This window comes from Ailuropoda melanoleuca, chromosome 6 (assembly GCF_002007445.2).
Source record: "Ailuropoda melanoleuca isolate Jingjing chromosome 6, ASM200744v2, whole genome shotgun sequence".
Taxonomy (NCBI): Eukaryota; Metazoa; Chordata; class Mammalia; order Carnivora; family Ursidae; genus Ailuropoda; species Ailuropoda melanoleuca.
In genome coordinates this window covers 61768189-61783676 of record NC_048223.1, presented here as the reverse complement: position 1 = coordinate 61783676, position 15488 = coordinate 61768189, and the positions used below count along the sequence as shown (strand labels likewise).

The 15488-nt window shown below is 52.8% G+C and overlaps 2 protein-coding genes across 2 annotated transcripts in view; both read right to left on the bottom strand.

The window, feature by feature from the left end:
* Window positions 1-5844, bottom strand: part of LOC109490935 (nucleoside diphosphate kinase A-like) — an 18226-nt gene extending 12382 nt beyond the window's left edge. Inside the window, 2 exon segments of the mRNA XM_034663576.1 lie at window positions 4850-4901; window positions 5750-5844. Coding sequence (XP_034519467.1) covers window positions 4850-4901; window positions 5750-5844 — 147 coding nt within the window.
* Window positions 5845-9547: 3703 nt separating this feature from the next.
* Window positions 9548-15488, bottom strand: part of PGBD5 (piggyBac transposable element derived 5) — a gene marked incomplete at its 5' end in the record, with an annotated part of 104575 nt that continues 98634 nt past the window's right edge. Inside the window, one exon of the mRNA XM_034663575.1 lies at window positions 9548-11553. Coding sequence (XP_034519466.1) covers window positions 11358-11553 — 196 coding nt within the window. The remainder of the gene's footprint in view (window positions 11554-15488) is intronic.

Here is a 15488-nt window from a genome sequence, read left to right as displayed (position 1 = left end):
TTTTTTTTTTTTTTTTGAAAAATATATCTAGTCACACAACAGGTCTTCTTGCCACTACACATATCACATCTGGGATTGTTCTAGAATCCTCTTCCTGAACGAGCCATGGTTGCTTGTGAGACACAATCAGAGGATTGTGGCTGGGACTCCTGGCCCCTCCGCCCCCCGGGCACTGCAGACCATCAATAGGCAGCGGGAAGGGAGGGCATCATGGGGACCTCCGAGGTTTCCCTGTGCAGGGGCTTTCCCAGGCTGGACCTTGATGGCTTCTGATCCACAAAATACCAGAAAGCAAAGGATGAAATCTCAGAGATAGAAAAGATCCAGAATGGGACATCTGGGCCAACTTCTGGCACACTGTATTTTAGCAAAAAGACATCATCTATCTATCATCTATCTATCTATCATCATCTGTCTATCTATGCAATTTTAGCAAGCCGATTAGGGATTGATGTCTTACTTGCTAGCCTTTCCTGGGCTAACGAGGGGTGCGTGTACCAGCGGCCCCGGAGCACCTGCAGATACGGCCGGCGTGCTGGGAAGCAGGGCTTGGGCTGGCTAGGAAGCAGGGCCATGCCTGGATCGGCACTGACCTCCCGCCTGGGTACAAGAAGCGGGGTGATGGAGAGCAGGGGGCCGGCAAAAGTGCTGACCTCCTGCGTGCCCTGGGGTTGTCACTCAGTGTTCACCTGCCCGACATCGTCCCAGTGTCCCTAGAAAGGAAACCAAGCAGGTATTCTTATCCCCGGAAGGCGAGGCCCAGACATGCTGCCGACTTGCTAGCATGGAGCGTGGACAGCCCGCATCTGGAGAGGCTGAACCCCGAAGTCGGGTCCATGGAGCACAGTCTCCCAGCACTTCCCACCGCGCAGAGGGAGAGGCCATGCTGGAGGAGCAGGACCCAGTGGGGTTTCCGAGGATTAGGTCTCCCCGGCTCCCTGCTCTGGGGTGGGGGGTCTGGGGGAGCTCGCACCCCTCTCCTGCACCAGGCCCATCCCGGCCCCTCCAGTCACCTGGACCCTGGGCCTCCTGGGCTCTGGGTGGCCCCCTGTATGGGTGGGTTCTGTCCCTCCCCAGAGGACCTTCCTCACTGCTCCAGGCTGCCCTCTCCCATGAAGCGGGTGGTACTGCGTGGCTCCTTGGCAGGGACACAGGGGGACCACAGGGAACACCGTGCAGCTCTCTGGAAACCTCCAGTGTGTCTGAGCCCCGTGCTAAACCCACCAACTCTGTGTTCCCCTTGGCTTTTTGGGACTGCTCCCCAAGTGGAAGCAGATAGAGCCCCGTTTTCACATCCTCCAAAGTCCCAATCAGAAGCCAGGGCCCATCGGCCTCCAGGCAGGGATCCAGGGGAGCCCCGGAGAGGGGACAGTTCTGGGAGCTGAACTCCTCCAGAGCCGGGTCCATACAGGACCGCAGCAGCTTGTCCACAGTGGCCCACAGAGCCTGTGCTGCGGGCTGGACACCCCTCTGCTAGGCCACAGTCTGCTCTCCCCCTGGTTTCCAACTGTCCAGGTTTGGCTCCTGGGGGCATGGCAGGAGATGAGGAGGGGAAAGAGAAAGATAAGGGGCTACTTATTCCCCTGGACCCCGGCATGGTGGCCTCAAGACTGCTCCCACCCCACCCCACCCCACCCCACTCCACCCCTTCCTCTCCCTCTCTGTCTCTGCCTCTCCCCCTCTCTCTTCCCTAGTCCAGGAACCACTTCCTGTGCTGGCCCCTCAGGCGGAGTAACCCCCCTCCCACTGCTCCTTGCTTGTTTGTGCTCACATTCCGGGTCTCCCGCAGCAGGGGATGAACCACCTTTGTCCCCCTGGGCTGCTCCTGTCCTCCCTGACCAGCCCCCCATCCTCGCCCCACCACAGCCGTGTACAGCCCTGCAAGCCCTGCTCTCCCTCAGGCACCGTGCCCTAGACCAGCAGTCCCTAACTTGGCCGGGGTGTGACCAGCATCCCCATGTGATCCCCGCAGGCAAGGCTGAGGATGGGCTGCAGTGGGTCCCCCATGCGGCTCGGCTGACTTCCTCCTTGGAACGTGTTTCCATCTAACCTGACCCGTCCCTCTGTCCCACGCCCCAGCAACCCACAAACCCTATTTCTTCTTTTTTCCAAACACCTGCTATCTTCTAAAATGCCGCCCGACCACCTTTTCCTTTCCTGTGTCCTCTCTACTGCTATACTGTAAGCCCCAGGAGGGCAGAGGTCTTGGTCCTGTGGGCTGTCCCGAGAGGTGCCTGGCGCCTAATTGGCACCCAGGATGTGTTTGCTAGAGGAATGACGGTTTCAGCAGCAGGGCCTTTCTGTTTCCAGGCCCCGTGACATGAAGGTTTTATGGTCTCAGATAACCTGCTCATTGTTCTCTCCTTGCTTGGGATCAATAGAGACTTTGTGTGTCCTGTTTACTGTGTATCCACAGTGGCTAGAACACTGCTCCACCCCAAACTCAACACAGTTGTTGAATGAGCGCGGCACCCTGCACCCTCATTTGAGGCTCATAAGGTGTCCTCTGCTGTCCTCTGCTGGCCAGACATGGGAAGGGCGTCATCTCAAAGGAGGTGGACACATTCCAGGAAGGCAGGGGGTGGACCAAAAATTTGGTTTGGAAGATGATTGAACCAAGGTCAGACCAGGTGGTTAAATATTTCTCTTTTGTCATTGTAACGCTGTTGACCTCAGACAAAGCCTGACTACATCTTCTCACTCTCCCAGCCCTCTACAGCCCAGAGCAGGGTGACAATCCTTCTGGATGCCATTCTGTTACCTCTAGGAATACGCTTATCTTGCAGATTATGGGTCTCAATTTTGGGGTTTGATTACTCATGGTCGCTAGACTTTTTGTCCTGGTTGGATGGTGAATGTGACCAAAAAGTGACTGCTACCACAAGGCTTACCACAGGCTGCCCGAGGTCAGGTTGCTGGTAAGGGCTGGGGCAGCTGGGGGAGGGAGTCCCTGACAATCTTACTCCATCTTTCTCTAGTTCCTGGGACTGGGGAGACGGGGGTGTGTCTGGTGCAGGAAATCATGTGTTCAGTTGTCTTTGACTTCTTCAGGAGCAGGTTTCTTCCTCCAGATTTAATCATTTCTCCTTTAGGCACTAATTTTAACACAGGTGGACCTTACACTCTGGCTGTGTAGCATCGGGGTGATTAAACGGGGACGCAATTGTTGGGCCTGTACTTACTGGCCCAAGACTCTCCCAGTGGCAAATCCCACAGCCTTTGGCCCAAGAGGAACCAGTGTCACACAGGTTCGCTCCGTCAAATAAGAACATTCATCATGTGACGTAACATTCACACCTGACCTCTCTCTGGCCCATACAGCTCTCCTGTAACAATTCCCCTAAAAACATTCTGCCCCAGTGACAGAACATGGTTCAGCCAATGTATCCCCATTTCTCTGTGAGAAAATACAGCCATTGTTCCTTGATTACTTTTTCATACACTGTTATTACTCTGGTGACAGGAGGTATTTGTGTGTGTGTCCTCCCACTACTTGATAGTCTTTGATGGAAAAGACTGTTCTCATTCATCCCCAGGATCTAGTGGTTTAGAAGAGTTCAATAAAAGTTTCTTTAATAAATGATCTTTGGTCCACTTTCCCTCTGCTGTCCCATCTCTCAAACCAGAAAGCAGCTGTTGGATTTTCTGAGTATTCCCAAGAGCCCCAAGGGATGCCATGGCAGGCCAGGCCCCGAGGGTCAGTAAAATAAATCCTGTCATCCGTTCCTGGCTATAAAGTTCTTCTGTCTCCTTGTTGAAGCCTCACCTCTTTCTCGGGTGGCTCTGCCCTCATGATGTCTTTGATAGAAAGGATCACCTCCCCCATCCCTAGAGAGCAGGTAAGAGTCCCTGTGGGGCAGTGAGACTTCAGAACCAGGATGCCAGAGAACAGAAAGGAAGAACCCAGATACTAGGAGGAATATCCCAGACTGTCCCCTCCAAATTGAGGGGAAAGTCAGGGAATGACTCCAGGGCTCACCAAGGTTCTGTGGAGAAAAGGGAGGAGCAGAGGGACAGAGAGAGAGGGGAGAAGGGGATGGCAGAGGAAGGTGGGAGAAAGTGAGGGAGAGAAAAAAGAGAAGGAGAGAAATTTGCAGAGAGAGGAGTCAGAGGCAGAGAGATGTAGAAAGGAAAAATGGAGGGAAGAGACAGAAAGATGGTGGTGGAGGGAAGTCACCACTATGGAAAGTGATCGCCTCAGGGGTCAACAACACATAATGAAGTAAAGGTCAATTCATGGCTTACTGAAAAGTTGGGCGAGCAAAGATCTGAAATCTTTAAAATTTTAAAAGAGTGTTTGAAAATTATTTTTGGACGAAATCAGAGAGGGGGGCAAACCATAAGAGACTCTTGACTCTAGGAAACAAACTGTGGGTTGCTGGAGGGGAGGTAGGGGTGATGGGGCAGCTGGGTGACGGGCATTAAGGAGGGCACATGATGTGATGAGCACTGGGTGTTATACGCAGCTGATGAATCACTGAACTCTACCTCTGAAATTAGTAATAGTAAAAAAGAAAATTATTTTTGGCTTACAGAAGAACTTAAAACATGGCCAGTATGTGCTGTGATGTTGTAATTCTGAATTGAAGTTAAAAAGCACACGCTTCTCCAAATCTTTTTATTCCTCTGTAATGAAGTGTAAAAAGAACCTCGGAAAGTGGGATCTGACATTTTGCTACAAGAAGATTTTCTACGTTAATGACGATTCCCACCTTCTGGCCTTTTAGGATACTACCACCAAAGCCAAGGTCAGCGGTGGCCCCTCTGCTTTGTTGATGCCCCCACACATCCTAGCTTTCAATCATAAGCATTTTTCCTTGCATCTCTCACTTTGCTCACAAGGACCTACATTCTGATAGCCGATGCTCTCCCCAGTTTCATGCTTCCATTTCCAGAAGCTTCTGAAAAGGGGGAGGATGACAGGCAGTGGGGATGGGAACAGCTGAGGGAGCGCCAAGCTGCACAATCCAGCCTCTGATGGTAGAGACCCTTTGTTTGCACCTGCCCGCCATCCCCAACATGAACAAGGTGGGAGATGGAGATAGAGAAGGCCCCCACGGGAAGTCCCCTTTCTCCAGGATTAGCAGCAGAGTTGAGAAGGCTCAAGTGTCTGGCCATGCCTGTGGCCCCTGGGGCCCCCCGACCTGCCATCCCTCTTTGCATTTGGGAGAATTCGTAGGGTGGGTTCACCAGGCTTTGCCCAACCTCTTCTATTATTCATGATGCTTTTCATGAATTTCCTTCATCCTATCCTCCTTCCCCCCAGAAGAAACCACCAGAGAGAAGCAAATGCAATATATCTGATTGCATTTCAAAGTTGCTGACTGTAGACTAACTTTGCTAAAAAATAAAAATCACATGAGATATCAGAATTAAATCACGTGTGTGTGTGTGCGCGCACGCGCCATACTTCATGTTTTGGAATTCAGAACTTAGCTCGATACACAGAATTTGTAAAAATTTATTGCGTGTCTTAGTGTGAAATCAAAATCTTGACAGAAGGGTAGGCTTTATCTTCACAAAAGGGATGAGGATGTAGTTGTGTGAGATCCCTGAGGGCTACATAAGTGCAGTTCATAAGATTAAAATTTTGTTCCTGAAGATTCTTAACTGAAAACCATAAGGAAAAGCAAGATAACGTAATGGTGCAAAGAAATTTTCAAATAAACCAGCCATCTTTTCAGATTACTTGACATGGATTTCCCTGTTGCTGATGGCTGCTACCCCTGAACAGAGAGGACGTGGGAACCTCCATTTGAGGAAGAGGAAGAAGGTGAGCAACTGGGAGCTGGGGGCGTCCTCTGGAGAGAGGCCATCGTCTTCATACTCGGGTTCCTTCTTCATCGCAAACAGCCTCTGCCCAGGAACCCAGGGGTCAGGGCTTTGCTTCCTGGCTGTCTTCTGCTCCCCTTCAGTTGAGATCAGGGTGGCCGGCTGGGGTGTCCTGCTCACGCCCACAGCCTGGGGTTAAGGCCACCTCCTGCCCAGAGAATGGCCTCTGGGACCTTCTGATGTTGCGAGCTGCCTCTGGTAGAAGACGACATTCAGTAACGAGCAGAGTGGTCCCCGCTCTCTGAGGAGTCGTGTCCCAGAGTCGGGCAGCTCTAGACACTGGAACTCGCTCTCCCCACTGAGCTGAGGACTGACTCCTGGTGATATGCACCACCATGGAAGAGGGGACTAGGAAGTCTGGAGACAAATGCCACGCTCCCTCCTGAGTCAGTGCTGCACCAACCAAGCTACTCACCCCATCTTCCCAACTGCCCCTACCATTTTGTTTCTATGTGGAACCACTGTCCTAGACTCCAGACCCCCTAACTGGTCATCAACTCTTCTTGTAGGATGGTGGCCAGGCCTGGCACAAGATCGAGTAGAGCATCTGTCCCACTTTGGACACCGTATTTCTATTGGTAAGTATTGATAAGGGGACACACTTCACAAAGCCACAATAATCTATGTATGGCATTATGTTGAAACAGATGAAAGCGACCCCAAAATGCCTCAATAAAAAAATCCCACAATCCCACAACTCCAGATCTTAAATTGACACTTAAAAAACATATGCAAGTATTTTGTTCTTTCTAATCTATTGAACTAACAGAAACCACATACCTGCTTCCTTCTTTTGTTCATTCCTTCTACATTCTATTCACTGCAGGGAAGCTCTCAATTATGAAACTCAATGCATTTTTTTTTTTTTGGTATCAGTCTAACAAAAAAAAAGTTCACTCATTTCTCCCACTCCCCCTCCCCTACCTCTGGCAACTACCAACCTGATCTCTAGATCTGTGAGCTCTCTCTCGTGCTCTCTCTCTCGCTCTCTCTCTCTATATATATAAGGTTTTTTTCTGGATTCCACATATTGGAGAGATCATACAGTATTTTTCTCTGTCTTATTTCATTTAGCCTAATTCCCTCAAGGTCCATCCATATTGTCACAAATGGCAGAAATTCATTCTTCTTAAAGGCTATTATATAATATTTCATCTATTCATTCATCGATGGACACTTAGGTTGCTTCCTTGTCTTGGGTGTTGTAAATCATGCTGCAGTGAACATGGGGTTACACATACCTTTCCAAATTAGTGTTTTCATTTTCTTCGGTTAAATACCCAGAAGCAGAATTGCTAGAGCATATGGTAGTACAATTTTTTTTCCAGTAAGCTCTATGCCCAACATAGGACTTGAACTCAAGTTGAACCCTGAGATCAAGAGTCGCATGCTCTACTAATTGAGCCAGCCAGGCTCCCCTGGTAGTACTATTTTGAATTTTTTAACGAATAGAAGTATTTTAGAAAGACAGCCAAGGCTAGGGAAAGAGCTAATAGCTAAAATCTCATCATCCCAGTGAATGATCTTTTCTACCACTACTTTGGTTGAAGTTGCGACCCTTTCTTATTGAATGATGTGGGACATTAGACGTTAACCCGGGACAAGCAAACCCTCACACCAGTTGTCAGGCTGGAGAATGAGGTCAGTACCCTATTTCCTTGGAGAAAATAGAACCAAGTGTAAGCCACAGGGGGAAATGGAAGGAATAAAAATTTTGTACCTGCATATTGCTATTTATGAGTTGAGAAACTTTCTTTCTACTTGGCTCTGACTTCTGAAAGAGCTAGGACCACTTTGTAACTAGTTGCTCATACATGATGCCACACTTTGCAGAAACACTAATGTATAATTGGCTCTCGGGGCAAGTGTTCTCCAAAGACACTTACATATAATGGGCTGCATGGCAAACTGGCAATTTTTAGTCACACACAGTCTGTTCCAGCCTTCTGAAGAGGCTGATTCTGTCCTTTCTGGAATATGCCAAGCCATACGCCGGTGTCTGGTGCCCGCCAGGGTAAGTGCCCCACATGTCACAGGAGGTGTGGGCAATGCCAACTGCCACCTCCACCTAGTGGGTGGGTCTGCCCACCTCCCTCCCTGCCTGAAGCTGAGGCCGGGTTCCTGAAGACAATGCACTGCCCGGCCACGCGTGATGACCAGAACCTTCCAGTCCCTGTCCTGGCGTCTGAGATCTTCTTCTCTGCAACAACTGTAAAGTTCATTCGATTCTGGTGGCTGGCTCTTGTCTGATGGAGCCAAGAAACCAATGTCTTTGCCCAGAATGATCCAGACACCAAGGTTTTCTGATGTAACTCACCTGAGTTTTGAAATATGGCCTTTGTATTATAATGTTCATTGACCACAGTCAGGCCTTGTTTAAAATGGAGGCTTTTGGGGCAGCAGAGTGGGCAGAAGAAATAATGTGAATGAAATAAAGAAACCGATCAGGAAGGCAGCAAATACAAACAGAAGCTCACGCACGTTCCCTTCTCCGCTGGCTTACTTTACCTTATTCTGAGTATCGCCACAGTCCTGGGACTGTGACCTAAGCCACAAGTAATTCAGTGCACTTGGTCTAATAGAGCTTTTCTTTGGAAAAGCTTCTAGGCTTTTGTGGTTTTATTTTCCACAAGGGTCAGGAAGCTCCTTGTTCTGTTTTCCTGCTTTAGACCCTGCAGCAAAGCTATTCCACCGGGTAGTTGTATCCCGCCGTGGTGGGCCCCAGTTAGAAAGGTCTCACCCGCCCAGCTGCCTCCCGGCCTTTGCCGGGGCTGTGCTGGCTCCCCTCTAGTGACAGCCAAGTACTTCCTGGGCCCTTCCCCCGGCACCAGCAGTGGCCAGCTACTAAAGAAGCCAATCCAAGGTCAAGCTGAGGGCTTCAAACCCACGGGGACACTAGAGCAGGCAGGTTTTAACTGGAGCGATTCCCCAAGGCACTCAGCCTCACATCGGTGGGACGAGGTCCCACTGGCTGCAGGTTTTCCTCATCAGTACTCCACATCGGTTTGTCCTCCTTCCGGAAGGACAGAAACTGCTCCCAACCCTGCAGGGGCTCCACTAGAAGTTGATGGCTGCTTCAAGTGTTCATCTGAAAACAGGTGGTTACCGCTTAAAACCCAGAGCACTGAAACGCTGTAAGTCCCCTCTAATTACCCGGTAACGCAGTCACCCACCCACCGTCCCGACAGCGCCTCTCCGGGTGGATGCGGATAACAACACCAACTAGAAGAAACAAGGAGGACTCCTGTCTGGCCAGCAGGTGGGGATTCTCTCCCAGGCACAGACACCTAGAATATGACTATACTCACAGGGTCTGCTAGTGCTCTCTCTCTCTCTCAAATAAATTAATTAATTTTGGAAGATTTTATTTATTTGAGAGGGACAGAGAGACAGCACGAGCAGGGTTGAAGAGGTAGAGAGAGAGGGAGAAGCAGGGTCCCCGCTGAGCAGGGAGCCTGACGTGGGGCTCGATCCCAGGACCCTGGGATCATGACCTGAGCCGAACGCAGGCGCTTCACCAACTGAGCCACCCAGACATCCCTAAATAAATAAAATCTTAAAAAAAAAACACCTGAATTTCTTTTTTAAACTGCTCAGGGGCAGTTCAATGTCACACGCACTAGATGAGAGAATAAGAAGTGGAGTCTTGAAATAGTAGCCCGTACTTTTGTCCCCGACGGTGGAAAGAAATTCACATGTTAACAAAGAATCAGCATCTAAATAGACTTTTATTTTTTCTTTGACTTATTTGGACAGAAAAGAAAATTCATCAGCTTTCATCAGAGTGTCCCCAAGTGTCGGAAACACATTAGACTCAGAAAGAGTGGACCTCGTAGAAAAGCGTCACAAATTAAAAATATATTTCTCCATGTGGTAAAAGTGCTTTCAATCCAATTAAAGGACACGGCGAAGGTGTTCTGAAACACAATTGAAAATGTGGCCTACAATCCGTGGCATCGAGTTCAAACCACAGGGCGAGGGGGTCCCTCATGAACCTAGGGTACGGAAATGACGCGGAGGCGGGGAGCATGCTGCCAGCAATGCGTGGAATTAACTGAGTGTGAACAAGGAAGAAAGTCCCAAAGCCTGAGTAGAATAGATTTTGCATTTGTAAAAAAATGAGGGGGCTACATAAATTGGGGTGCAGGGGGATCGTGTAACTCCAGAAATCACTGTTTCTTGTCTGTGGGGGATGGTCAGACCAGTGGGCGAGCCGGGCCGAGGCCTCCCATCGAGACATGCAGACCTGGGTTCCCCAGGAACCCCGGGGGGAAGTCAGCGGAGCCCTTGCTGCAGGCTGCTCGGCAGCCCTCTCAGTCCCCAGCTGAGCGAGCCCCCGGTCCCGTGGGACATCACACCCCACAGAGCTGGGGGCCCTGACCCACTGCAGGGCTGAGAGTGCTGTCCACAGGGCTCAGAGGGCGGACACCGGGACACCACCATGTCATCGCATGCGGGGGTAGGGAGGGTGGGGGAGAAGCAGCATGTGTCCTCCCCAGACCTTTTGTTGTTTGCTTCAGCGAAGCTAACTGGTTTTTTGAAACAAGGAATTCTGCCAATGGTAACGTCTATGACAAAGCGTAAGGCCCACGGCCCCCCCACCCCCGTGATCCTTGGAGGAGTGGAACCACGTGTGTTCTGGAAGCCAGATGCCCCCGCTGGCCCTGGTACAGCCACAGGGCCCGGAACGCCAAACTGCGCTCATGCAAGGAGTCATGGCAGGGTGGGGGGGGGCACGGAAAAGAAGGGGAACGTTTTCCTTTTACAGACGATCCTAAGCAACAGTAAGAAAATAACCTGAAGATATATTTAAAAATAAAAAATAGCATCACACATCACTGCGGTTCTGTTGGCATTTCCCCTTACCCCCCACCCCCCGGGCCACCAGCCAGAGAAATGAAATGAGTAGGGACGCCTCATTTATTCACCAGAACGGGCAACCGCTCCCCCATTTCATCCCTGCGTTTTCATGGCACCCAGTCTGCGTTTCTTGTTCTAGGAGACCCGTTCTAAGCTGCTTGCACGCGGCAAGCCCAGGAGAACGCACTGGTCTCCTGCACGCGCCTGACCGCCTTAGCGCGACCTGCTTGCCTCCAGTCACCTGTAGGCACGGCACGAGGTGGAACCAGGTCACAACTGTCTTTACGTCCTTACAGAACAGGCCTTTCTAGAAGAACACGCTACGGCTCATCCCATCCCCAGTGCCTCTGGTGGCTCCGCGGGTGTCACGACGACGTGGCGCCCCACGGGGCAAAGGCCACCGACAGCGCCTGGGCCCGCGTGCAGAGTCTGGGGGCGGCGGCGGCTTCTGGAGGGAGGATGTGCTTTTCTTGGAAGGGGAACGGGGATGGCAGCCCTCATCTGACCAGGCCCCCCGGGGCCCTGCCGAGGCCTGGGGCACCGCTCGGGGCTGGGCCCACCTCCCGGGGCTGCCCGGGGGTCTGGCTGGGCAGGTCCAGACAGCAGGCTCTCCCCTGCCTCCGCCTCCCGGACCCGGTCCTCACCTAAGCCTGGCGGCGGCGGCGTCAGTGGGCCGGGGAGGCCTCCTCCAGGCCCAGCAGCTCCCTCACCAGTCTCTCGCCGAATTGCGCCCGGCTGTACCTCTTTACGTGGTAGGCGTCGGACAGCTTGTAGAGGATGTAGGCGTTGTTGATGGCGATGCTGATGGCGAACCAGAACACCTGCTGCCAGGTCTTGTTTGGTTTATGAGAAATGAAATACCTACGAGGACAGAGGAATAAGAGAGGCTGACCCAGGGGTTCACGGGTGCCCGGGTCAGGGGAGATGGTCCCAAAGGGCCTCCTCGTGGTCGGTGCCGCTATCGAGGAGCCGTGGGGCTGGGAAGCAGGCTGGGGGCCGGCCCCCGCTGGGGCTCTGTCACGGTGAACTGGACCCAAGCCTAGGAAGACGAAAACCACTGCTATCAGAGGCCTGGGCAGGAGGGGGGTCGCTGGAGATGCTGGAACGGGGAGCCAGGCCTTCCAAGGTGAGGCTCGGAAGCCCCAAGGGAACAGGGCCCGAGGGGCGGCCCTCTAGGCCATGAGCCCTCCTCAGATGCTGTGTCCCGGGCACACTGAACTGCTTCCACGTCCCAAGGGCAAGTTCACCCTCAGCTGCAGGCGTCTGCAATGTGTCCCCGTCTCCGGAGTGCACGTCTCTTTGCCACCCCCGCCTTCCCGTCAGATCCAGGATGGCTGTCACCTCAGGGAGGCCCTTCCAGGGCCAAGCTCACTTAGGACTCATCCCTGCACTGTGTCCTCCATCGCACCCTTGTCTCTGCACCTGACTAAGGGGTGTCTGAGGGTCGGTATCCTCACCACCACCAGCCCAGAGGGGTCCCTAAGGTGTCTATTAAATCAGTGCGCGTGTCTTTGTAGTAACCGCATGGAGCCGGGCAATAAACATTTGCTCAAGGACTCCCTAAAGAGTGGGGCTCCCCTCCAAATCAAGGCTGAGTTTTCCAGGGAGAACTGGGTCCTCGGTTTTCTCTCTTTGCCATGAAGAAGCCCAGCAGATTCCCCTTGAAGTGGGCTGAGTAACACCTACCTGTCTTTGGGATTACTCCAACTCTGTTCTAGGTTGTGGGGCTCAACCCTAGCAATTAACAGGCACACTCAGGTTCATGAGCAATCGCTTCCTGAGTTCCCGCTACGGCGCTGCGGGCGTGCACCTGCTACGGGCATCTGGAGTGGAAAGAATTACGTAACCTGCACTGGAAAACAGAGCTCAGTGTGATGGGCCGCAACTGTGGGGGACGCAGGGTGGGCAATCTGGCCGGGAGATGAGGGTGCAGGCTCAGGGCCCGGTACTAAGAGACAGCTAGACCCAAGTGAGTGCAGGGAAGGGCACCTCAGGGCACGGGTGGTGGGGAAGGAGGCAGGGTGCCCGGGCAGGAGGGGGCCGAGCAGGCGAGCCCAGAAGGCCAGGACAAGGGCTCAGGATTTTGTCTCACAGGGCCTTGCTCCGTTCACTCCAAAACCGGGGGACTCCAGCAACCTGTATTCCACACTGGCGAGACCACAGGAGCCCTCCCGTGGCTGCGAGCTGCCTGTTCACTCACTTGCTGTACTTGTCGTCATATTTGCAGATGTAGCTAAGGTGAGCAGCAAATGCCTCCACGGCCAACGGGCAGGGGATCTCCCCACTCTTCCTCTTGAAGATCACCCCTGCAGAGAAGAGAGAAGGCACACCCCCTTCCGAACTGTCTCCTGCCTATCTCCACCATGCCTGGCCGTCCTGCCATAGAACAGGGAGCTGAGGGGGAGGGAGACGAAACAGAAGACACCAGTCCCTAAAACCTTCCAAGGACCTAAGGAGAACATAAAGTCAGGTGACGTGCAGGGGTGCTGTGGGCACACGGGGCGATGAGGGGCCCAAAGTGGCTTTGGGGAGGGCGCTGCACCCGACCTGGCTGGGCCTTCAGAGAGCAAAGGGGAGATGCAGAACTCACTCCCCCCCCGCCCCCCCCCCAAGAAGGCCGCCGAGGTCAGGGAGCACTGGAGTCCTTTCCACCTGTCTGCCTGCCTCCATCACGGCACAAGGGTGGAGTTACAGAGCCAGAAGAACGAGGAGTCGCCCCCCAATACACATCCCAGGTTCCTCCTTTCATGCACCCCGGGACTTCCGGGGGGCCCTGTGGACTAAGGGAGGGAAAGCACCTTTTGCATCTGGCCACTCCTGCAACTCTGCCCCACCCCCCAACCCCATGCCTTCCAACACATTTCCTCTACTAAACGCAAATGGGCCTGTGTTCAGGGGCACTGCCCACAGATGGGCAGGTGTGAGGAGCAGAAAGAGATCAGTGAGCCCTCCCCATCCTGCTGCCCAAACCGCTGTAGGACAACCTCGTCTCCAAGACCTGCCCCGTGGGCCCACAGCTGCCCTCCGGAGATGACGCAGACGACGTGGAAGAACGCGTTCTTCCGAGGAGCCGCGTGCGCTCAGGTGTGCTGGGATTTGCTACCATCTCCTCTGACCACAGCATCATGTGATTATGAGAACAAGGCCATTTGTGTGTGTGTGTGTGTGTGTGTGTGTGTGTGAGAGAGAGAGAGAGAGAGAGAGAAAGGGATCAGTCTAAAGGATTGTGAGGTTTTGGTGCTACCTGAATGGACACAGTTGAGGTACAAGAGGGGTGTCCCCTGCAGGCACAAGGGGCTTCACCTAGCGCACCTCCTGTCCTCTCACCAATGAGCCTGCCAGAGACAGGAGTGCAGGGATCCATTTGCACAGACTGAGCCCTGAGCCGGGATCTTTCTGTTTCTTTTGGTCCCTGTCCCCCAGCCATGCCCCCAGATACTGGTTTTTCACGCCAAGAATTCCCTGGAGAACTTGAGGTTGGCAGGACCCCACCCCTAGAAGTGTGGTCTCGGGAGGCCTGGGGTGGGGTCCAGGCAATGCATTTCCTAAAGCTCTTTGAGAGTCAGAGGACCCCGAGGCCCAGGCTGGGGGCTTTCTCCTGTCCAGAGGGTTCTGGGGCTCTGCTTACAAATTGCCTCTCCAAAGAGATGCTCTGTTGTCTGGTCCAGCCACACAGGCACGGTGGGCACGTCCTGCAGCTTCCAAGGAGGGCTGTCCCTCTCCAGCGGTCCCCCTGAGCATGCCTGTTCCCGATCCCTTATCTCAGCCACACCCACCCCCGCCCAAGACTGATCAGGGGAGCATTCTAATCTCACACAGGCCTGGGCAGGTGTCCCAGCTTAATTTGTCCGAAATTACAGCTTCCTGTGAGTCTAAAGAGGCTTGGGCCCCATTAGAGCACCAGGGAGTGCACGTGGATATGGGCGCATCCGATCATCCCTATACAGAAACCGAATCGCCTCCATTCTTTCCCCAGAGGCAGAGATGACTTGCTCTGAGTCACCGGTTTTCCAGTGAGTCAGGCTCATGAGCCAAGGACCTCGGGGTCGACCTCATCCCTGGAGCTCCCGCAGCCTGCAGCTCTGGCCTTCTGGGGAACCGCCAGGGCCACAGGTCCTGGACTGCCCTGTCCCCGTCTCTCCCGCCAAGGGGGACCTGCTCCAGCCCTTGCTTCCCTTCCCATCCTCCTCAGAGTTGTCAACTTAACCGACGCTTTCTGCTGGAAATCTCAGCGGAGTGGCTCCAAACCCCAGGTCTGCGCTCATCTGCTTGANCCAACTGCCCCTACCATTTTGTTTCTATGTGGAACCACTGTCCTAGACTCCAGACCCCCTAACTGGTCATCAACTCTTCTTGTAGGATGGTGGCCAGGCCTGGCACAAGATCGAGTAGAGCATCTGTCCCACTTTGGACACCGTATTTCTATTGGTAAGTATTGATAAGGGGACACACTTCACAAAGCCACAATAATCTATGTATGGCATTATGCTGAAACAGATGAAAGTGACCCCAAAATGCCTCAATAAAAAAATCCCACAATCCCACAACTCCAGATCTTAAATTGACACTTAAAAAACGTATGCAACTATTTTGTTCTTTCTAATCTATTGAACTAACAGAAACCACATACCTGCTTCCTTCTTTTGTTCATTCCTTCTACATTCTATTCACTGCAGGGAAGCTCTCAATTATGAAACTCGATGCATTTTTTTTCACTCATTTCACTCATTTCTCCCACTCCCCCTCCCCTACCTCTGGCAACTACCAACCTGATCTCTAGATCTGTGAGCTCTCTC